Below are 23525 nucleotides of genomic sequence, written 5' to 3'. Positions count from 1 at the left end.
CAGAACTTTACATTTGTCCCTATTGAATTTCATTTTATTCAGTTTAGCCCACTTCTCGAACCTATCAAGAATTTGGGAGAAAGCCCTTTGTCATTTCTTTTAACTGAATTCTCTGTTTGCTGTGGAAATTCTTGCCCTCCACAACAGGTGAAAACAACTAATCCCAAGGCAGGGATATCATTGTGGTGGAGCTATTTCATCCGCCTAGCAGTGAACTGCCTATTACAGCTTCCAGTCAGTCTTCCACCCCTCCCCCAGTCCTCTCTCCCTTATCCATGTCAGCCATCGAACTGCAAAATGTAAAAAAAGGTCTAAATATTGCCAGCCTAGAATTCTTCCACAGGACCCTCTTCAAACGAAATTGGAAATAAACGCAGCTGTGTGTAAAAACCAATATTTAATACCTCCAAAAGAAGAATAAAGCCATAGTTCTGAAACAGAATACCCTCAGCTTTACATTTACAGTTCACAGGAGCTCAAAATGGACCAGGAATACTCACGAAGACGTGCTGACTTCTCCTTCCTGAGCATTCATCTAGCTCTCCAGCTTTGTCAAAGCACAGAACAAACACAACATAGTCCAGGTAAACAAAAAGTCTTTCTCCAAGGCATGCCCACAAGGGAGCCAGTGCCCCCAGCTTGTCGCTCTTCTTTTCCGATCAGCGGGGCTACAGGCCTTGCTGCTAGCTAGTGCAAAGTAGCCATGGGGTTTCAAAGAATGCCTGCAAGACACAAAAGGCCCAGTCAGAACTATGGCTCAGCCACAGGAAGGCTCAGAGACCACAAAAGCCAGAGCAGCTCAAATGTCACAAGCTGAACTACCCACAAAACAGCAGATTATTTCATGCTAGAATTTCTTTATCTGGAGACAGACCAGAAGACATTCCGTTTCCCTGGGAAGTCAGTAGGGCCAGCTTGCCGAGATCAGGGCTATACAAGAAGCAGAACTCTGATGGCTGAATGGGCAGCACCATCTCCAACCGTGGATCTACAGACCTGGTCAGTCCATGGCAGGGACGTTATCAAAGTCTCTAGAAATACAATATTAGCACGACAGTGAAAAGCAGCTCTCTTAGCCTTTTACATACTGTGCATGCTTGCCATTTGCAGGAAATTACTGTAGGGGAACCCCCCCCCCCCAATCAATTAGACATTTTCAATAAAAATCATTTGCTTGCTGTGAGATCCTCCTCTCAAGACAGAGCCAGGGTGTTGCTGTGGCCCCAGTGGCGGACCAAGATCTGGGAGGCCCAGTTTCAAATCCCCACTTGTACCATAGAAGCTCACTGGGAAATGTGGGGCCTGTCACACCCTCTCAGTTTTAGTTACCTCACATGTGAGCATAAAATAGAGGGGGTGTATAAAAATACAAAGATGAGAAAGGAGGCTGATCTTCAGAGAATCTCACCAACCTTCCGTCCAGAAAAATAACAGCCTCTTTTTCTCACAAAGAAATAAAAGATTAATGACAAGAACACAGAATAGACATGGAATCATAGGGTTGGAAGGGGCCATGCAGGCCATCTAGTCCAACCCCCTGCTCAATGCAGGATCAGCCCTAAGCATCCTAAAGCATCCAAGAAAAGTGTGTATCCAACCTTTGCTTGAAGACTGCCAGTGAGGGGGAGCTCACCACCTCCTTAGGCAGCCTATTCCACTGCTGAACTACTCTGACTGTGAAAATTGTTTTCCTGATATCTAGCCTATATCGTTGTACTTGATGTTTAATCCCATTACTGCGTGTCCTCTCCTCTGCAGCCGACAGAAACAGCATCCTGCCCTTTCAAATACTTAAAGAGGGCTATCATGTCCCCTCTCAACCTCCTTTTCTCCAGGCTGAACATTCCTGAGTCCCTCAATCTATCTTCATAGGGCTTGGTCCAAATCCAAGTAAATGATATCAACCGAATTTCCACCATCCAGCAAACCTGTTACTTGGTAAAAAAAAACAGTCTCTTTTTCTCACAAAGAAATAAAAGATTGATAACAAAAACACAGAATAGACATAGAATCATAGAGTTGGAAGGGGCCATATACAGGCCATCTAGTCCAACCCACTGCTCAACGCAGGATCAGCCAAAATCATCCTAAAGCATCCAAGAAAAGTGTGTATCCAACCTTTGCTTTAAGACTGCCAGTGAGGGGGAGTTCACCACCTCCTTAGGCAGCCTATTCCACTGCTGAACTACTCTGACTGTGAAATTTTTTTTCCTGATATCTAGCCTATATCGTTGTACTTGTAGTTTAAACCCATCACTGTGTGTCCTCTCCTCTGCAGCCAACGGAAACAGCATTCTGCCCTCCAGTGACAACCTTTCAAATACTTAAAGAGGGCTATCATGTCCCCTCTCAACCTCCTTTTCTCCAGGCTGAACATCACTTCATTACAATAAGTTTTTCAGTTTCCAATCTTAAAGGCCTCCCTCTTTCTCTTGAGAAAAGCAATTCATAATACAAAGAGGCACTTTATATCCTTTAGTTATGAAAGAGCAGCTAGCTTGGTGGCACCCTCTGGGGGCAGGGCTTGTGCAAAGGAACACATGAAGAGGCCCATTGCATTGTCCTGAAGATTTCATCCATACTCGTGGAACTCCAAAAGTGGCTCTATCCAGAGTTGAGGCTCACAGGCGATCAAGCCCAATCCCAGCTTATAAGAAGCCCAGAAGTGGAACATTCAGACCTCTAGGACAGTGGTCCCCAACCTGCGGGCCATGGTGCCGGGCCGCGGCTCCCTCTCTCTGCCCCCCCCCCGCAGTAAAAAACTTACCAGGCCGCAAGCTTGCGGCCCGGGAAGCTTCTTACTGCGGGAGGGCGGGGAGAGGGAATCAGGGTCGGGCCGCGCATCGCGCATGCGTGGCCCGTGCGGCACAGCCAGCTGCGCGGGCATGGTCGGCGCGGGCGCGGCCCGATGCCCTGCCAGTCCCCAGCCTCAGAAAGGTTGGGGACCACTGCTCTAGGAGACAACAAAGGTGCAGCAATTCACCACCTTCCCCAATCCTCTCATTTCCTTTCTCTGCCTCTTGCTTCAAATATATCCAAAGACTCTTTGTGTTGTTCAGCCTCAGCTTTCCTGGAGACTTATCTGTCAAAGCCCCTGGTGACTTTGCCCCCCCCCCCCCATATCATTTCCTAGACAGGCCTTCGTTGATTTCCATCCCACCATTTAGCTCTTCAGGCTGCTGCAGATGGTGGCGGGATCATCCCAAGATAATGCAATCTCCTGGGTTACATGGAACTTTGAGACCACCTTAAGGCAGAAATCTGAAAGATGCAGAACTACCCTCTCCCAATTCCCCCATCCACCTTGTGGAAGTAATTGCTATGATGGCTGGGGCTCCCCCTCGGTGTGGCACTGCGCAGCTGCTGCTGGCAGTGCCCCCCAGCGGGCGGCGGGAAGTCAGGGTTGCCGGTGGGAAAACAAGTGGAGCAGGGGCACAGGTGGCGGCGACGTCCCTCGGCAAAAGACTACTCCCCCCCCCCCCCGGGCCTCGGTAAAATTATCAAGCGTTGACTGGTCCCTGGTGATAAAAAGGTTGGGGACCACTGGTCTAGGTAACCCTGGAGTTCCCTTCCAACTCTGATTCTACAGCATAAAGAGATGGCCAGGACAGGCAACTTTTTGTAATATAATTTGAAATGGCAGATCAGAATGTATTTCTCTAGTCTGGAGACAGGGGAGATAACTCCACACAGCCAATTGCCCCTCTTCAAAGATGCCTCTGTGCTGGAGAGGAGACGGATGGAGCATAATGGCAAGGTCTCAGTTGATTAGTCTCAGCATTCTACAGTTAAGGATCTAAGGTAAAGTTATCCCCTGTGCAAGCACCGGGTCATGTCTGACCCTTGGGGTGACGCCCTCCAGCGTTTTCATGGCAGACTCAATATGGGGTGGTTTGCCAGTCCCTTCCCCAGTCATTACCTTTTACCCCCCAGCAAGCTGGGTACTCATTTTACCGACCTCGGAAGGATGGAAGGCTGAGTCAACCTTGAGCCGGCTGCTGGGATTGAACTCCCAGCCTCATGGGCAGAGCTTCAGACTGCATGTCAGCTGCCTTACCACCCTGCGCCACAAGAGGCTCTTGTTAAGGATATCTGCTCATTAATCTCCAATTTTGACAGATTTATTTCCTTTCCCACCCACCCCGCCAAATTAGACCCAACCATATGGTAACCATATGCTAAGTTTGATATTCTTATTTTCTTAAAACTGTTAAACATCTCCTTTATGCTGCTTGCTAATGTACAGCTCACCGTCTGTCTATTGTATCTGAAGAAATGTGAACACACATGAAAGCTTAAGACCTTGAATAAACTTTGCTCCTGGATTCAAACTTAGTTCTGCCTCTTCAGATGAATGCAACTACCCAGTTGAATCTAGAGGTTTTATAGAGGTTTCTCAAGTCTGGTGTAAAATTTATGTTACAGACAGCAACTGAATGCTGACTAACATTTTAATTCCTACCTCCCGTAGCATTTTAAAATGAAAATTTTAAAAAAGTACATGGAAATACCTTATCCTTTGCCTTAAAGAGAAAAGAAAAATCATACATTCAAACCAAGCCTACAAAACCTCTTTGGGGATCTGAGCTGTTCTGATGAAGACGAGGACAGTGACCCTAGCAGAAACTGCTTGTCAAGGACACTCACAGAACCAGCGTTCTTGGGGGGGGGGGCAGGGGGAAGCCTACTGTATTCTAAGCAGAGAGGGAGATCTTTCAAAGGAGCCCCTTTGTTCTAAAAACATTACACCTGACAGGGGTTTTCACTAAAGGGGAGAGAACAAACAGATGGAGATCAAAATCCAAGAAGCTGCCAACCTGTTACAGGTGCCTTCTCCGTCTCCTGAGACGTGTGCTTCTCCGAACCCCAGGCATGTCGATCGGGTCTGTCCCCGGCTCCTGTGGAAAGGACACTCAAGGAGTAAAATGTCCCAGAAGATGACCCATTGTTAGCAAGGACACCGAGGGACAATGTGTTCTGCAAACAGTGGGTCGAGTATTCCCACTTCATGAATAGTCTTTGGCTCAGTCAGCCACAATGGTACCTGATGACCACAGCAGGAAAGAGGCTGGACTGCTACCAATACTCCAACTCCGGTTAATTCACGTTTCGCAAGGGAAAGCTGACAGATGCAGCAGTTCTTACAACATTGCCATTAAACCAGCACAATAATGCACCCCCACCCCTTTTGTTTGGACACAACATCTAAGAACAAGAAAGTAAAAGGTTCCAGAAATGCTGAAGGCAAGGCGGGGGGGGGGAACAGTTCTCTGGAGGTAAACTGGCATATCAAATGTTTAGATTCTTATCGAGTCCTTGTTTAGTTGTACTGTTTTAACAAGGTAAAACACATCATTTCTAACTTTAGTTAGTATCAAAAAATGTACTTGGTACTTGTGAAATGCCAGCAAAATGTGCACCCAAGGCCAAAGAGAACTACAAACTGCAGCACTCTTGGCTACTTTAAGAGCCCCCGGCACCTTGCTCTTGGCTTCCTGAGAACTGGAGGGAAAAGAAAAGCTGAAAGCAGACAATTTCTTCTGCAGTGAACAAAAAGTGTAAGACTTGCGCAGAAACAGCTCTCTGCAGTCCCCAATAGGGCTATTCTCAGCAGATCTGGCCATCCAGTTAAACTTTTTCAACATTATACTGTTCAGTACTATATTTCCATACACATTACAGAGAGGCCCTCAAAGATGAAAAAATGCCTCAATTCTCTCCTCGCCCAGTTCAGTCTTCACATCTCACTAGCAAAGGAATGTCTGCTAGCAAAGGAATGTTGCAAAGGATTCCCAGGTGCATCCTAGAGCAAGCCTGTGTCACGGCCCCAATGTGCTTCACGATTCCTGGCCCTACTGCTCCCCCAACATGCTCCACTTTCAGTGGCTGGAAAGCCTGGACAGGGGATATCTCTGCCACTAAAATACACTTCATGTTTACCAGAATGATGAATCTCGGTCAGTGACAGCAACCAGAGGGAGCAGGCCAGAGTCTGTAAAGACTCAAGAGGCCCTGAAGTCAAAATATACTCAAAGCACAGAAAAAGGAAATCAGACGCAGCAGTCAGCACTCTACGACTGCATTGTTCCTTGATCTTCCCGCCTCCCTGTAATTTCGCTTGCAGAGGTCTTCATAAATTAAAAGCAGACCTGACTGGAAGCCAGCTTCTTGACTCAGACACCCCGGCAGCCCACGTCCCCTTGACTGGCAATGTCTGCAAGGCAAAGGGCAAATCTGAGCATTGCTTCTGCTTGCTAGCAAAGCCTTTACCTCCACTCTCTCGGCTCCCCTATGGTCTTCCTCGTCCGATGTGGATGCTGACGATGCTGATGTGGACGAGTCTTCGTTGTGGCTGCTTTTCCACCACCTCTCCCCAGAGAGGGTGGTGGTCACCCTGGGAGGAGGCAGCGCTGCGAGAGCAGCGGGGACGGTGAAGGCTGCAAGGAAGCGGGCCTGCAGAAGCTGGTAGGCTGGGTTCCCTCGGAGCCTCTGGTGCACCACATCCCTCAATGCATTCGGGTCCAGCCGCTGACTGGCCTCCTGCTGCCCTTCTGGCGTTACCAGACGTGCCGCAGTCTGCTCCAGGGCAGCTTTGTTGAGCAGCAGCGCAGAGAGTGTTTTTAAACTACACAGGCAAGGCGGCAGATAAATCAGGCTGGTTTCCAACAACGGAGCCCTCGGGCCCGAGCCCTCCTGGGTCCACTCCTTCACCACGGCTCTGTCCTCCAGCGAGAGAAGGCGATAGTCAGGGGTGGCCTTCTCCTCCCGCAGCAGAGGGCGCGCCGTCTCAGAGGGATCCCGGGTCACTTCAGGAACGGCAGCAGGGTTCTGGGGTGCCTGGTTCAAATGGGCCCTGTTTGGGACCCTCCTCAGAGAAGCACTGGGCAAGGGGGGCTTCAGAGGGCAAGCTGGGGGCAAGGTGTGCTGCAACTGTATCGAGGCAGCAGGAGCAAGTGGGACAGAGGGAGGGGTGGCGTTGGGCATCCTGTCCTGCTGGAGGCTGCTGGGCAAGGCCCCTTGCAATGGCTGGCCCCCTGCCACTGGCCCTGCGCCCCCGGGAGAGGCCTCTGCTGCCCGGCTCAGGCCTGGAGATGGGCCAAGGATGTCCGGGGCACTGGGTTTCCCTGGACTGGGAAGGCTCACCATGGTTACTGGAATAAGGCCCTGTGTGGTGAGCAACCAGTTGACGGGAAGTGTCTGCTTGGTTGCCTCAAGCGAGCCTGGCGGGAGGGATATCAATGGGGGCACCTTCACTGGGTTTTGCTGAGAGCCCACCGGTCCCAGGGCACAGGCAGCTGGTGCCAAGTGAGGAGCCTTCTTTATGCCAGGCCCCATAGCGGCAGGTCTCAGAGAAGCAAGAGGGGACTGCTTGGGCAACAAGGGGGCACAATGGGCAGTGCCTGGCACTCCCTGGTTGTCCTTTTGCAGGCCGCCCTCTTTCCCGTGACCAGCAGAAGCCTCTTCCTCCCAAGAGCCTTTCTGGTCCCCCTTGGGCTCTGGCAATAATGCCAAGTTAGCCTGACTCAATGAGCCAGGGGTTGTGGAAGCCCCAATAGGAGAGAGGCTGGTCAACGGTGGGCCATTAGCCACTGTGGGCAGGACATGACCCCTTATCTGAGCAGAAGGCTGGATTATCACAGAGGAAGGCAAGAGCAGGTGAGGGGCCAGGAGGACCTTCTTGGCCAGGGCGCTCTTGGCCTTCCATTCCCGCAGCCTCTTCTCTCTCAGCAGCTCAGAGACAGTTTTGGGTTTGGGGGTCGGGCAAGGTGGTGAATAAGCCAGCCGGGGATGAGCAGGAAGAGGGCCCTCCTTGGCCTTCAAAGGGATGAGCTTCTTACTGGTGCCTGCATGGCAACTCAACTGGGCTGCACAAAAACAGGACAAAACGGAAAGGTTAGGAAAAGGGACCAGTTCCCCACAATAAGCACCTAAGATCCTATTACTCCACAGAGCCTCCAGCTTCAGCCAGTAGTGCCAGCTCAGCTTGCATAAAGCAAACCTGCTTTGGAATAACTCCGCTGCAACAGTATTTCCCCAAGTGCCAAATACTTTGATGAGGAAGTCAAAACTTGACTCCTTGGTTTTGTGACCCCATCCCTTCCAGTGGGTGACCTCACAAGTACAACCCCCCCCCCCGCAAGCCTTTCAGCAATCCTAGCAATGGTGTCTTCCCAGCCCGCGATACTCCAGAAGGTACAGAGAGGAGGAGGCGGCTCCCTGAAGTGGGGGGGGTGAGCAGCAGCAGCTGGAGGCGGCTGGGACTTCAGCACTGAGCAAAGACTAGGCCAGCCCTACTCCCAGCTGCTTCTTGCAGGCAATTAGGGCAGGGACCAGATCATTCCCCACAAGGGCTGGCAGACTCTAAAGAGCCCTCTTCCTCTCCCACTCGAGGCCTGCACCACTTGGCTGGGAACAGTGGCCTGGGATACTGGCTTCAAGCACAAGCCAAGCGGGGGCCGATACCTGTCGGATCCTGAGAGGGAGAAGCCTACGAGAAACAAACAAACAAAGGAAAAGATCAGTGGCCCATAGACAAGAGCCCCCCAAAGAGCAGCGAAACAGAGAGACTGTGCTCCCACATGGGGGGGAATATGTCCTGGTGAAGTGGTGTGCCCATTTGTGATGGAATGGGGGCAGTGGGGGGCATGCGTGTGTTCAGAGACGGGCACTGAGCTTTCCACCGCAAGCAGTAATGCATCTCAGGCTCACTGTTCTCCAGCCTCCAGAGGGCCCTCCCCCACCACAGCAGGAACCATGCTAGGGCCCAAGGGAAGGGAGTGGACCATGGATGCATGCAGCAAAGAGCCTGTACCTGGCTGGTGCCTCCTGCAGTCCCAGCAACAGCCTTCAGGAGCTCCAGCTGCCGGGACTTCCTCTTCTGGATAATTTTCATGCAGCCATCAACATCAATATGAAGCAGCTGTAAGACCACATAATGCCACGGAAGATGGGTAGAATTCATGGCAGAGAACAGCAACGGATCAGGGGCTACATGAAGGAAGTAGGAAATGGGACTCTCCCAAGATTCCACTGCACCTTTTCCTGTAGTATCGGTCAGACTTGGGGAACATACAGTCAGGGCATTCAGCCAGACCATCTCTGGTGCAAGGGTTAGACAAGATGCCTACAAAACCCAGAGAGCTTCTGGTCTGAGGACGATTCTTTGAACTCATTAAGTTTACAGTCCAGGAGAATTGTTGAATTGCAAACTCCTTTGAGTGGTCAGAGTCCACAAGGCACCAGGAAGCACGTTTCACATTTTTAGAGCCTGGTTTCAGCACTGAACATAGCTCCTAAGCCTCTCTCTTATGTGTAAAGGCACTCCCCTCCCTCCCTCCTCCAGCTCACTACGTTTCTTCCACCCCTCCCAATTTCTTCCATCTTGTATTACTTGCAAACTGTTCCATATCACCCCCAAGCCATTACTTTGCCAGAGAGCAGCCATTTCTTATAGTACGCTCAGCCTACATTCCATATTCTTGCTAAATGGTAAACATTAATTTGAACTTGGCACCACACAGCTTTTGATACCTGATGGAACTAGAGCCAGTATTTTCTGTGTGTTGGGGGAGGGGATTCCTAGAGTTCTAGGAATCCTATATTTTGACTTTGAAAAGGATGTGGACAAAACTGAGAGGATTCAGAGGAGAGCGATGAGAATGATCCAGGGCCTGGGGGCCAAGCCCTCTGAGAAAAGGCTGAGGGACGTGGGAATGTTCAGCCTGGGGAACGTTCAGGGATTGGCCCGTGCAGCCGGAAGTGGTGTCTGGACACCCGGACACCGCTCCTCCCATAGTGGCTCTGCCAAAATATTAGAGCCACTAATGGTTAAAGATATATCTCCTCAAACAAGCTTGAGTTAAACTAGCAACTGCACATCCCCAGTTGTATGACCAATTAAAGCTTGCCTTGAAAATGATTTCTTCCCATAACGTTAAAGGGGTGGAGAAAGCGTGCAACGCAAAAGCTTTTATCTACGAAGAAGGAAACCCATTGAGGAGTAAATAATCAGAAGACAGAGGCAGGTGTAGAGGCCTGTGGAAATGCTTCTGGGCCAACTTCTCTAACCTACCATCTAGAATGTGGGTGCCACCCACCATTGTTCAGCTCTGAGGGTGGCCATTTTGCATGCAGAACATGCCTTGAGTTGGGCCACGCTGGGGCAGAATGGCAATTCCATCCTTTCTGGAGGGTACAAGCTGCCACTGTGACCCAACCGGATGGCTCAAAGCCAAGTATGTGGCCACTTTCCTACCCAACTAACACAGCAATATTACAGCTAGAGCAGCATGTTTCTCAGATGAAAATGAAAATGTAGTAGAAGTCACCCTTACCTGAATGAAAAGCGTGAACAAGGGAGTACTTTTGAGACTGGCTGCCTGCAGGTGCTTGAAGATGAATTCCACTATAATCCCACCAAAGAAAGACCAATAAGTTAACCAAAATATTTTAAGAACTGCTAATTAAGTGGGCCCTTCTTCATTAATTCTTGTTCTTTGTACAAGACCGCACCTTCCCCCACAGGGGCTTCACATGGCTCAAAGCACGTGAGAAAATCTGCTCCGACAAAGAGCGCATTCATTGCTATACAGGAGTAGGCAGTGAAAATCCAAAAAGGGGGGCAAAGCGTTTTCTAGCACACTTGGGAATGCACTTTTGATGTAGAGCTAGGCATAAGCTGAGAGCAGTGGCCGCAGATAATCCCTGACCCTCCCAAGCCCCCTTCCACAGCTCCAATCACCCTGGTAGATTTTAGCATAGCATTACAATCACTCATCAATTATTTCTAATAGGATATTGTGTGCAGCTAATCTGCACAGTAATGTCTTATGTTGAATTAATCTATTTGGTCTACCACTTACATTAGGCATTGCTTTATCCTGCCTCCATTCCTAATCATATTTCATATATACTCAGAGCTACATCCCAATCAGCAATAGCCCCATCCTACTTATACTAGGCCAACTAGCACATACTTCAGCTTCAACTATTTTCTTACTTCCCCAAGTCTGAGTGGGAAATGTATTCTATAGCAGGGGTAGTCAACCTGTGGTCCTCCAGATGTCCATGGACTACAATTCCCATGAGCCCCTGCCAGCAAACGCCTGCTCCTACCCCTGCTCCTATGGTGTCCAGCCAATCTAACTGACCAGGGAAGCCCCATGTACAGAAAGTTGCCTGATGGTGAATCCAGATCCCCGCCCCCAACCAGAGGCAGCTGTGGTTGCAGAAAGGAGAGAGAAAATGCTCCTAACACCTCTTTGCTTTATGCCAATAAAGGTATCTGAATCTAACACCTCTTTGCTCCCTCTTCACACACAACAAAGCTGTGCATCCCTAACGAGCCTTCTCAAAATCTTTCAAGAGCTTTTCCCCCCTTACATGAGCTTGGAAACTGGCATGAAGGCTTGCCTTGCTACACGGTTTGTAAAGAGGCCCAGGAGAGCCAGGGGGCAAGGAAAATTATCTCTGCCAGATGGAGGTGGGAGGTGGGTGGTCTGGCAATGGGTGAAATGAGGTCTGAAGCCTGCAGACCACACCTGAATGCTTTTCACCATTAAGGGCTGCATGAATGACCTCCTTGGAGGAAAGAAGGGGAGGAAAAAAAGTGTAGCCAACAAGTAAATAGAACCGTCACTTGCTTCCTCAGGAAGGAAACAATGACCTCTATAACGGTGGTTCCCAACCACCGGGCTGCAGCCCGGTGCCGGGCCGCAAAGGCCCTGGCACCAGGCTGCGGCTCTCTGCCTCTGCACTTTAGGATGCGGGAGTGCCACACATACGCGTTTGCACAGCATGCGCGGCCGGGCGATCGCCCTCCCTGCCGCCGCCGGTCCGCAACCTGAAAAAGTTTGCGGACCACTGCTCTATAAGACTGCTTAAGGCCTCCAGGGCTGCAGGTACCTTTAGACTTGCGAGACGCTTCGCTCTTGATCCGAAGGGCCCAGGCCTGCACCAGGCTCCCAGTCCAGGGGGTCACAGCCATCATCAGCCGCCGGCTGAGGGTCATCTTCCACATTCTCTCTCTTCGGCCCCTGACAGTCTCACTGGCTGCAGGGACCAAATCTCTCCCAAGACCACTCTGTGAAGCCGAAGCAAAGCGCTTCTTTCTGTTTATCTCTCTCTGTATGTGATACAGAAGAGGAATGCTAATTTAGATGCAGAAACTAGTCCGGGCTCCCAAGCAGAATTAAAATATGCTTGACCCATGCTTTCTCACTGAAAAATCTAGACATGCAAATGAACCTTGTTCCAGCCAATGTCTCAAGATAGGCAACAGCAACGTTAGAGTCAAACAACATTTGCAAAAGAGAATCCCTCCCCCCTCCAATCACAGCTCCAGGCCCCAACAACCACCTTAACTCCAGTGGCAACGGCAACAATGCCCGGGAGATGCTCTCAGTCCACAGCAGCTCCCACAGTGGCCACTACACGTAAGCACTTCAGCTCAGTTCAACCGCTTCGGTGATCACTGAAGCCTGGGGCGGCCAGCACCGTGGCGCAGAGAGGAGGGGTGGTGGTGGCACGCCAGCTGGTGTTGCATGCAGTCACAGAACTCCTCTCCGCACCACTGGCCTCCTACGCATCGCTTCAGGCTTCGGTGATTGCTGAGGCGGCCAAAGCGCGCAACCCCAGTGGCCGCCACTGCAGCCAGGAAGAGGCTCCCAGAGAGCTCCACCAGGGCAGCCAGGCCAGAGCGACTTTCCGCAGCACAGGCTGCCCTCAGTTGAACTGGTAAAGTCGTGCATTGGCATGCGCAGGTAATTTTTAAAAAATTGGGGGAGGGATTTAAAACCCTCAGTGTTTTTTTTTAATTTTTCAGATCTTTTGGCAAACAAATTTGCAGAAAAATCAGCTCAGGTTTGTGTGTCCCAATTCATGGATTTAGGTATCTGCAGATGGGGCCTCACAGCACAATTAGACATATAGATTAAAAAATAAACAAAACACCACACATTCTGCGCAATTAACATTCATTTGAACAATTCAAGGGCCAAGTCTATGTCCAACCCTGGCTTCCCAGTGCCTCAAAGCCAGTCCAAACAGAATACTTCTAAGCCAATCACCCAAATCTTAGAGAACAGTTCGTGCCACTTCATTTCCTTACACAAGAGAGCTTAAGAAAGGTACTGACATTTCTCCGCTGCAACTCATAGCTGTTTCTCCGCAAGACGCATTTCACATAGGCCAAGGAAACCCTCCACGAGTCCTGTTTGCTTCTGGAAATCTGCAGGAACAGGAAAACATACAACAAAAGCAAAATGCTCATCAAATAGGATTTTAGTCCAGACTCATTGAAGTGAATACAGAAATTAAGGCAGAACTTGGCACTCAGCACATAAATCCTGCCAGCTTGCTTGAAAATCTGCAGAAAGCTCATTAAAAGGTTTCAACAGCCTACCAATGTTTGTCATGGTAGTTTGTGGCATATGGAAAGCCTGGCAAAATGAGGACAAAGGGAAAGGCAGCACAGCTTCTGCAAATAAAGCCCCGCCTTTTGGAGCTGTGATCTGGACTTGGGGGTAACCAGTGCAGTGGCCATGTTCATGGGGATGTAAAAACCAAGGCCTCCAGGAGGCTCTCTCCAAGGTGGGCAATACTGTTGCTGAAGAAATTCAAGTGTACAGCAATACACGTTGGAGCAATACCCCCCGCCCTGATGGAGTTGGAACAGCTCAAAAGGAAAGAGATGCAGCAGACAGCTCAATAAAAATGTCAACTGAATGTGCAGCAGTGGTGAAAAAGAGGTGAAACACCATGATGGGATTACGAAAGGGACGGGAAATAAAACCACCCACGTAGTGAGGTCCTGCCATAGATCTATGCTGAGGCCTCATTTGAAAGACTGCATAGAGTCCTGGTCATTGCAGCTTAAAAAAAAAATACATCAAAGCTGGTAATGTAGAAGAGGGCAACCCAAAAGGTTAAGGAGTTGGAGCATCCTTCCTACAAGGAAAGCCTACAAGTTTGGGGCTTTTAAATATGGAATACTATAGTAGCAGAAATTAATAAGGGGGGGGGGGATCATGACAGTTTATAAAAGGAGGCATAGGGATGGAAAGCAAGCTTTCTCTCTCTCTCTCCCACAGTAATAGAACTCAACAAAACTGATGGGCAAGAGATTCAGGACAATACCAGAGAAGTACGTCATTACTCAGTGAAAGTGTGGCCTTCACTCTCAGGGGTCACAGCCACGATCATGAGCACTGGTGACTTCACAAGGTGTTCAGACATTCATAAGCACTGGCTTCCAGGACGTACTTTGGTGTCTGCCAAGGCAAATTCCTCCTCTGCCTGAATATTAACTGATGGAGAAGTCCTGGACTCTTCACCTTCAGGAGCTTGGTCCTTTTCTGTGACAAGAAGAGCACTGTGGCCTGACTTCTGCTTTCTGTCAACATCAAAGCCTTTTGAAAGGACAGTCACTGAGGCCAGCTCCCCAGGCGTGCTGGACAGAGTCTGCCTTGTAGGGATCCACAGGTCTATGCTGGGCACTCTACAGGCTGTAGTGTTGGGGCTCTTGGACTCTTCCTCCTCAGTACTCTCATCCTCCAATTCCAGGTCTGAGTCCTCACTGCTGGACCCCGCTCTCCACTTCCTCCTGTTTTTCTTTAAACACAAAAGAATACACAAATGACTCAGAGGGACACCTGCAGTTCTTTTGCCTTCAAACAAGGCTTGACTTTATTACAATGCCATAGCGTGTGGCATTTTCACAAATGCGAATAATCAGATCCCTTCTCCAAAGAGCTTGCCATAATAAACTTTGAGCCAAGGGATTGGCAGGGATTGCATGTGTGGCAAACAGTTAGCTAGATGTACTCAGGCCCAGTTTCAGGTGAGGGGATGGGCATGGTGGGGATTTCCCCCCTTTTTTAGGATGCCTTTGGCTCAGGGAGAGACCTGAAGGAAGTTTCTAGAAGCAGTTCTAAGGGGCAACAAGGGAGGAAGGCAGGTGTCGCCTGAGCTTTGGACAGAAGAGGGTCAGAGAGTGAAGGTCACAGGAGAGAAGTACCAGGATGTAAGGGGGGGGGCGGAATGACAGAGAGAATAAGAAGGATCACATCGAGTCAGGAGCAAAAAAGAGGTCCTGAGGATTCTTCACACTATGGGGGCCAGGGAACAACTGTTCAGCCTAGCCAACAATGAGAACAGGAAGATGGATGAGGGATGAACAAGCATTCGCTGGCAGGGGCTCATGGGAATTGTAGTCCATGGACATCTGGAGGGCCGCAGTTTGACTATGCCTGCTCTAAATGATTCACAGCAGAAACAGAAGATTTAGGATAAAAATTCATACAACCTCCTTTGTTCAAACTTTTATGGTTCTGGGGAATTACCCACAATTGGCCTCTTTTTACCCATACCTAATATTTTAACCGAAAACTGGTTCAAGGTCAAAATTAGTTCCATTCGATACTACTAATAATTTACTTTTCAGCTAATTTGTATATTTCCCCCTTCTATACAACCCTATAAAATTCTTCAATAAACCCTCAATAAGATTCCAAACACAAACCCTACTATACTAAACTTTTGTATCTTGCAAGAACTAGAACAATTCATTTGCTATTTTACACATGCTAGGACTAACACTCTGGTTTGGTTTGTTTCTACTTCTTACACAGAGGGAGGGGGGGAAGCAGCTGCAAAGACAGAAGCGGCCACAAGGAATGAGAATAGAAATCCTCGGGACTAAAAAAGCCTTTTCAGCTAAGCACCTCTCATCAGGCTCAAGGGCTTTCAACCTGATCAAAAACACAAAATAAATGACCCAAACTCAGATACAGCCTAATGAATCCTCAAAAGGGAAAGCACAAGAAAAGATAAAGCAAGAAGAAAGCAGCCCGCTCATCTCTCCCTTTTGCAATTAACCAAGGGGGGGGGGCACGGAGATAGGGACAGGGGAGGATGAAACACAAAACAAAGAAATAAGAACCTGAATAAAGCAAGCAAAATAAAGTATCAAAGAATTTTAAATATAGATATAATAGTCCCCAAATAAAACTAGTATAGTCTGGTGCACAGACTTGAGTGTCCTGCAATCGCACCCTGGAAACTGGAGAATATCAGATCCTCCTGCTGCTGTTTCATCACTCAGGCCCAACTGCCCCAATCCCGCAGACCAGGGGCAGTCACACTGCAGCCCTCCAGATGTCCATGGACTACAATTCCCAGGAGCCCCTGCCAGCGAATGCTGGCAGGGGCTCCTGGGAATTGTGGTCCATGGACATCTGGAGGGCCGCAGTTTGACTGCCCCTGCCACAGACACTCATTTCAGCAGAGCAGCCAATCAATCCCTTGCCATTCACCTTCCAAACAGCCCACGAAACCTCCTCCAAGTGGCTGTTCGATTCCTTCAGAGGGGAAAAGGCTCACGAGAACAGAACCTACCCAATAGCCCAGGAGGACTTTCCACTTGCTAAGGCACTGTGTCCCTGAGCGGTGGGGCAACTCCGAGGCTATTTTTGCCCAGTTACCTAAAGAGAGGAAGTCGTTAGGAAATCAGTATGGATGGACAATTATGGGTAGTAAACCTCTGTGGAAGAAAGAAACCAAGGTAGGGGATGAGAAGGCAACTCAAGAGCTGCCAAGAGAGTTCCTTCTCCAGTTTCTCAGGCTGTGCCCTTGTTCAAGGCAGAATGAGCAGGCAGGCAGGCAGGCACCGCAGGGCAGTCCCACGTCTGCTTCCAAAGCCCGAGGGGAGGAACCACCCTCCTGCTCAGGCTGTGGTCCTCCCCGAAGGAGAAGAGTCTGCTCAGCCCCTCCGGAAAGGGCAATGGGCAGTGCAGGCATCCTCTGGCAGGCTCCTGTGGGGAACACAAACTGAGGGGAAGCTGAACTAAAAGAAAACCTTCCTTGCTTAAAAGTATACCCGTCAAATGGAAAGGAAAATGCAAAGAGGAAAATTGCCTCGGGCAAATCTGCAGAATGTGTGTGATCACACCAAACATTCTTTTTATTTGCACACATCACATGTACCTACCAATCCCTCCAACATCTCAGGATACAAGACGGTAAAACAGCACACAAGAAACACAGACATCCCAAGCACCTTCACCCCCTTCCCCAGCAGGGTGTGCTCTTTGTGCTCAGGCTGCCCACGGAGCTCTATCTTACAGCCTATCCCAAAAGCAGGGAGAGCAGGAGACTCCCCACCCGCCTCTTCCAAGGGCACAAGGCAGCCACCCAAGAGCCTGAGCCCGGGCAGTGAGTCAAGCAGCCCTTACACATAGGGGGTGGGGGAGACACCCAACGACCTCACAGGAAAGAATTAGGCTGCTGCACAAGGACATGCAGGGAGAGCAAAGCGATCTCAGGTGAGAACTGATACCTGGAATTGGACCTGCAAACTGATCAGCAGCCAGCTGAGGGGCAATAGCTGGGAGTGACCCTGTTCATCTGCTAGCCCTCCTCCCACCAAAGAGGCCCTACATTTTGCAGTAGCTGCAATGTTAGCCCAGAAAACACCCCCGTGCAGGTAGGCGGGGTTGTGTGAATACTGCCCTCTGGTGGTCGGGTGGGGTTGCACCCCTGTCCAAATACAACGATGACACAAAAGTCTGTGCAGAGAAGCCCAAAGGGTCTTCCCTCCTTTATTGGTACAGCCAGGATGTTTACAGAGGTTGGGGGAAGAGATGGGCTGCAGCTTCCACTACACTATCAGCTAAGCTGCTGGAGGAGTCATCCTTGCTATTATCTGACTCTCCTTCTTGACAGTCCCTCCACTCCTCCTTGGCTCTCCTTGCCAAAGTGACCCTCCTGGGTCTGAAGTCAGCCTCAGCCGGTCTGTGGCTCTTTGCTGCCCTCTTTCTCCTTCAGATCGTCTCAGCTTGTTCCTTTGTTGCTTCTCTTTCTCTCCCGCTGACGCTCCTTCTATCACCACCACAACCTCTTGTGTATCTCCTCCCCTTTTTATCCCTTTCTACCACCCTCTGGTCTTCCCCCCTCCAGCTACCCAGGTGCGGGGATATCAACCCCGTGCCTCCCTGCTTGAGCAACCATTTCCCCGCCTGCCTGCCAGTGCCTCCATGCCTGCAGCCAGAGGAGCCTCCCACCTCTGTTTTCCAAAACTGCTGCTGAGCCTGTGCAGTTAAGCCCCTTTGGAACAGAGCCACTGGGGTGGGAGGCAACCCGTCCGCCCATTGCCAGCTTGGCTCAGTCTCTACCTGGCCAGCCAGGCAGGGTGGTTTCCAGGAGGGGCTGTTGCTGCTGGTCCTGTGGAGGCAACTCTGGATCCAGGTGTCCCACAGCCATGACCAGCATTCTGCTCGTCGCTGGGGCGTTCCCACATACCTCACTCCCCTGGAGGTCCCACCCTTTGGGGCTGTCCCGAAGGTTGCCTGGGGCCACACTAGGATTCTTGATTTCCGGGGCAAGCGGCCCACAAGGGGCATCAGAACGCAGCTTTGAGGACAGCCCTTTTTCAAACTTTCATCACAAGAAGAATTCGCCTTACCCACACCATACTTTTCTGTTAGTTCAATCAGCTTCTTCTCTTCTTCCTTGCTCCATTTGCCCTTCTTTATATCATAGTGCAGAGCATGCAAGTACCTGCAAAATCAAATACCTTTCTTGGCATAAAGTGTCGACAGAACCATAACATTTACACTGATGTTAACATTTTATGCAGTTACAGAGCTCAAAGTCATAAGGTTCTGTCTTAGGAAGGCCAACGGGATCAAGGCAATTGTCATAATAGATGCAGGATCTGTCTCACTTAACAAAGTATTTATTCAATGTTTCTCGTCTGCACAGAGGAGGCCTGATTTCTTCAGATGGTCGACTAGAGAGGATCAATAATGAATAGATTTTGGGCATTGTAACAGCATATGAATGCGTGTGTCTGGAACTCCACACGCATGGAGGCACAGTCTCCCAGAGGAGAAAGTTGTTGGAACCTGCCCCAGGATGAGTTTGATAGAAAAATATTTAGATGGGCTAACAAATAAGCTCTTTTTAGTTAGTTATATCCAAAATATAGAGATACATCGGTATACCTTGTCTTTTAACATAAATGCATGTTATGCCAATAGAGGTGCATTGACTTTGATATATTGGCAAGGTTTTGTATAGTACTGGAATTTCCCAGAACTGAGAAGAACATACACTGTTTACTGAAGAGCCCAGTAACTGGGCATCTATATCTTACGGTCTCTGGGTGATTAGTTTTTGTACTGCCACTTCCTCATAAGCTAAAAGCGATGAGATGTCAAGGTCTGAAGTTTCTGAGTTATCTTTAAGCCAAAGGGAAAAGTATGATTCATCCAGAAGTTTGAATAATAAACTCTTTGGATGAGCACGATAAGGGATTCGAAGCAAGCACCTGCAATGAGAGGTTGGTGGCAGGGAAAAAGAGGGAAGCGGTCACAGTGACAGCTGAGGGCAGCCATTCCCAGAATGCCTCCTTGTGAGACCCAGAGTTCCAGAGGTGTTTTGGACCAGCCTCTCTCTTTCATCCTGCCACCCTTCTATCCCGCCAGCAACTCCATGCCTCTGCTATTCCTTTTTGCAGATCTCCTGAATGTTCTGTCATCTTGCCATCATTCCACTCCCTTGCACTATCCACAGGTTTCCTTGTGGGATACTCAGCCCTCCCCCCAAGGTCATGAAAGGCTAAAGACATCTCAGCAAGTCTGCCTGACCAGCCATGAATAGTCCTCCAAGAGCAGATGCAGAACGCAGAGACTAACCTGTCTCGACACTGTATGTCGCTTCTTCCTGGGACCTCCGTTCGGATTTTATACCAGTCCCGTTCCCCGTATTTTGCAACCGCCTTCAGCAGCAGCTAAGGAAGCAACACAGAAGTACATGCAGGTTACGCTCTGTCCAATGTCACTGCTCCCCTACCTTACGAGCAAAGGGTGGCAAGATGAACTCTGGCCACAACACAGTTATGTATATGCTCAACAAACTCCCTGTGTCCCCAGCACTGGAGTCACCCTTCAGAGGAACTCTGCTGGAGGTAGCACTCATGCCAGGCTTGGAGCCACCTGTTTGTTCATATCTTATAGACTTCTCCAGACCAGGGCTCAGGGGCAGCAGTGACTGGGAGGAGGTGTGGGAAGAGGGCACTGTGTTGGCTGGCAGGATGGTTGGCTTAGAAACAGGGTGCTAGGCCCAGAGAGGTGCCCATCTACAATCCATCCCAGAAACAGCCTATCCCACTAGTAGACAGCAGCAGTAAACAATCCTTCCTTACAACATCTTCCTCTGGGGTCCAAGATCCATGTTTCAAGTTGGGATCCAGTCGCTTGGTCCATCGATATATCAGCTGGGCAGAATCTCTCCCCTCCATGTAGTAGGCAACTGTGGATTACAGAGAAATTTCAGCTTGCTCCTTTCCTGGCCTGAGAGACTCTTCCTGCACACAAGGGGGACAACACAAGAAGCACAACACAAACAGCACAATGCCTGCAGAGCTGGGCCTTTACGTGCAAATGGCCTGAGCACAGTTTACTCCCTTGTGAACCTCTGCTTCAAAGGTCAACCCTGAAGCCACCATCCAAGGGCTTGTGCCTTCCCCACTACAGCACTGGCCAGAGATACATCATTCCTGGAGACTTTGAACCCATGGAAGAAACTGCCCCCCTCCCCAGCAAGAAAACAGAAACCTGAGGATGGAAAATTGAGATTTATCAAACTTAATCCACTTTTACTGATTTAATATTATTTGGAACATTATTTGCAGCAGATAACCTAGTACATTAAAACAGTACTGTTGGCATATTTATGGAATTTAACACTGTATTTTTTCTACAAGCAAATCTGCACATATATTTAATACTTGAGAAAGAGCTGCAAACTGCTGCACCATAGGTTACCACAGGACATGTATCTTCTTGTCATCTCAGAGTTATGAAAAAGGTGAAGGTAGAAAAGAATTTCTGTGGTAATCTCAGTGCCCTGCCTCCCAAGCCCTGCCTTGAGATTTGTCAAGGGGGCCTTGAGAAACATCTTAGTCATTCTAAATGAGAAAATATTCAATAATAGGGTTCTTCCCAAGTTTATCAGTATTTCTTTTTTAAAAACATTATTTCCCCTCTGGCTGAACCTGCTGGCAGCACAACTTGGAACCAGACATACTCCTGATTTGCTCAGCAAAAAGGGCCTACTTAAGAAAAAAATAGACAAACTCATCACTAATCTCTATTACTGTAATATGACTTGAAGGAGCAAAGGGATTTAGGCCTTGAGAACCAGACAGGCCTCCATTCCACCTACCCAAGGGCCTTGCAACAGGAGAGGGCCCTGTGGGCATATGGCACTGAGCAACTGAGCCAGGTGACTCAAGCACACACTATAGCAAAAGGTCCTCCAAAGAAGCTAGAGTCTTTAATATGGAGGCCAGGAAGAGAGAGCTCATTATAGACTCCCGAGAGCATAAAAGAGGAGCCTAGAAGTACAAATACAGAGATCAGAATTTGGGAGGGAAGGTGCTGCAACAGTACTAAACAGAACTTCTTTGGCAGGGGCTTACTTTTCCGGTATGGGATATGACTCCCCACCCGCATTTCTTGCACCAGCTGCGAGAGCATCTGGTCCTCTTCTGGGGCCCACTCACTCTTCTTGAATTCCTTGTTGTTTGCCTGAAACTTCTGCAAGCATTGGAAGGCAGTTCGCTCGGTCTGTAGAGGAACAGAAGACAAGAGGAAAGTGGCAGAAGAAGCAGCTGTTCAAGTGACAGCTGTGAGGTGCAAAAGATGTCAACAGAACACATGGCACATATACAGACTGAACATTGCTGCTGCACAAATGTCCCCAACCTTTTTGAGCCTGTAGGTGTCTTTGGAATTCTGACACAGAGGGGCAGGCACAAAATGGCTGCTGCAGCCTAACTCCAATTGCCCAGCGAAGATCCTTATGCCGGGTTGGCAGCAACTGCCAAAGCATGCTCATAGTCCACATAGCCCTTTACATTTCAAATAGAGCCCAGCAAAACCTTTGAGACCAGCAAGATTTTCAGGTTATGAGTTTATGAAAGTCAAAGCTCCTTTCTTCAGAAGAGGAGGGAGGAGGAGTCTCAAAGTGGCTTACAGTGGCCTTCCATTCCCTCTCCCCACAACAGACACCCTGTGAGGTGAGTGAGGATAAGAGAGCCCTGATATTACTGCTCGGTTGGAACAGCTTTATCAGTGCCGTGGCGAGCCCAAGGTCACCCAGCTGGCTGCATGTGGGGGAGTGTAGAATCTAACCCGGCTCACCAGATTAGGAGTCCGCACTTCTAACCACTACACCAAGCTGGACTCTCCCAAGATTCAACTCCCAAATTCTTGTTGGTCTTTAATTGCATCTGGGCTCAAATCTAGCTGTTTTACAGCTATCTGCTGAAAAGCAAGTTGCGCTTAAAATTCTCTTAAAGAAAACAGCCCAAGGCATTCACTACCGAAGGAGGTCACTTGAATAACACATCCTCAAGACCCAGATTGTGCAGAAAACAAAAAGAGTATTTATTCAAAGAATATCCAAGCAGGCAGTTAAACAGCACAGAAAGTTCACAGAACAAACTCTTTGACAGAGACAAAGGCCTCTAGGACTAAGAGGTTTTATACCTGGAGATACGTAAAGGGGGGGAGGGAGGTCTGGGTACCCCAGGGGAAGTCAAACTGCGGCCCTCCAGATGTCCATGGACTACAATTCCCAGGAGCCCCTGCCAGCATTCGCTGGCAGGGGCTCCTGGGAATTGTAGTCCATGGACATCTGGAGGGCTGCAATTTGACTACCCCTGGCGTACACTTTAGGCGGGAAATTGAGCAAAGTTCTCCTGAGAAACTCCCTGGGTGCTCTTTGATCGGAGAGGTGAGAAACAGGGACAGATGTTGAGACTTCACAGAGGGTACAAGGACAAAGGGTGATAAGCCGTCTCCTGTGTGAGAGTCCTTTGCACAACCACCTTTCCACAACAGTCACAGCAGCTTCTGGACTCCCAGCTAAGTGATTTCACCTGAGCCACGTCCTTACCTCCAATTCCTGGGCTATCGTTTCCCAGTTGAGGCATTTGTGTCTGGCAGCAACTTCTTTGAGTTTCTCAGTCTCTTCCTCACTCCACTCTTTCTTGTTGATACTGGGATGTTCAGAATTCTGCCAGAACTTCTGCAGCTCTTTTGCGCTGCGTGTTTCTTCAAACTAGAAACACACCAGAGAGAGATGAAGTGGGAATAAAACATCTGGTTTCCTCTCCTGATCCAGAACAACCACAAGAAAGGAGAATTTGCAGGCATTCCCCCTTTCCACAAAGGAGGCCCAGGCAAGGCAGGCTCCTCCTGTGCTACTCACGTTGACATTAGCAATCTTGTCCCAGTCATGTTTTTCAAGTCTGTTTCCTAGCAAAATTTCCTCTGGCAGCTGTCTAGATCGGGGGGAAGGGGAGGAGAAAAAGCGAGGCAGGGTTATGTTTCTTGGGGAGTAGAATAAAGGTAAAGGTAAAGGTATCCCCTGTGCAAGCACCGAGTCATGTCTGACCCTTGGGGTGACGCCCTCTAGCGTTTTCATGGCAGACTCAATACGGGGTGGTTTGCCAGTGC

At 49.3% G+C, this 23525-nt stretch overlaps 1 protein-coding gene across 3 annotated transcripts in view; it reads right to left on the bottom strand.

The window, feature by feature from the left end:
- Window positions 1-378: 378 nt before the first annotated feature.
- The window catches only part of SNAPC4 (small nuclear RNA activating complex polypeptide 4), a 31162-nt gene continuing 8015 nt past the window's right edge, over window positions 379-23525 (bottom strand). For 2 of the 3 annotated variants that reach the window (XM_077305013.1, XM_077305012.1), the window contains 16 exons: window positions 23278-23350; window positions 22963-23127; window positions 21482-21629; window positions 20204-20310; window positions 19695-19789; window positions 18461-18555; window positions 16396-16481; window positions 14263-14610; window positions 13136-13228; window positions 11905-12124; window positions 10335-10405; window positions 8813-8920; window positions 8464-8488; window positions 6271-7865; window positions 4818-4898; window positions 379-722 (listed from right to left, as the gene is read on the bottom strand). In XM_077305013.1, the coding sequence (XP_077161128.1) occupies window positions 4821-4898; window positions 6271-7865; window positions 8464-8488; window positions 8813-8920; window positions 10335-10405; window positions 11905-12124; window positions 13136-13228; window positions 14263-14610; window positions 16396-16481; window positions 18461-18555; window positions 19695-19789; window positions 20204-20310; window positions 21482-21629; window positions 22963-23127; window positions 23278-23350 (3307 nt within the window). In that variant the 3' untranslated portion in view covers window positions 379-722; window positions 4818-4820. Of the gene's footprint in view, window positions 723-874; window positions 1032-4817; window positions 4899-6270; window positions 7866-8463; window positions 8489-8812; window positions 8921-10334; window positions 10406-11904; window positions 12125-13135; window positions 13229-14262; window positions 14611-16395; window positions 16482-18460; window positions 18556-19694; window positions 19790-20203; window positions 20311-21481; window positions 21630-22962; window positions 23128-23277; window positions 23351-23525 lie in introns of all 3 variants that reach the window. The other variant, XR_013225756.1, reaches the window with a different exon arrangement.

This window comes from Paroedura picta, chromosome 12 (genome assembly GCF_049243985.1).
Source record: "Paroedura picta isolate Pp20150507F chromosome 12, Ppicta_v3.0, whole genome shotgun sequence".
Classification (NCBI taxonomy): domain Eukaryota; kingdom Metazoa; phylum Chordata; class Lepidosauria; order Squamata; family Gekkonidae; genus Paroedura; species Paroedura picta.
This window is presented reverse-complemented; position numbering and strand designations above follow the sequence as displayed.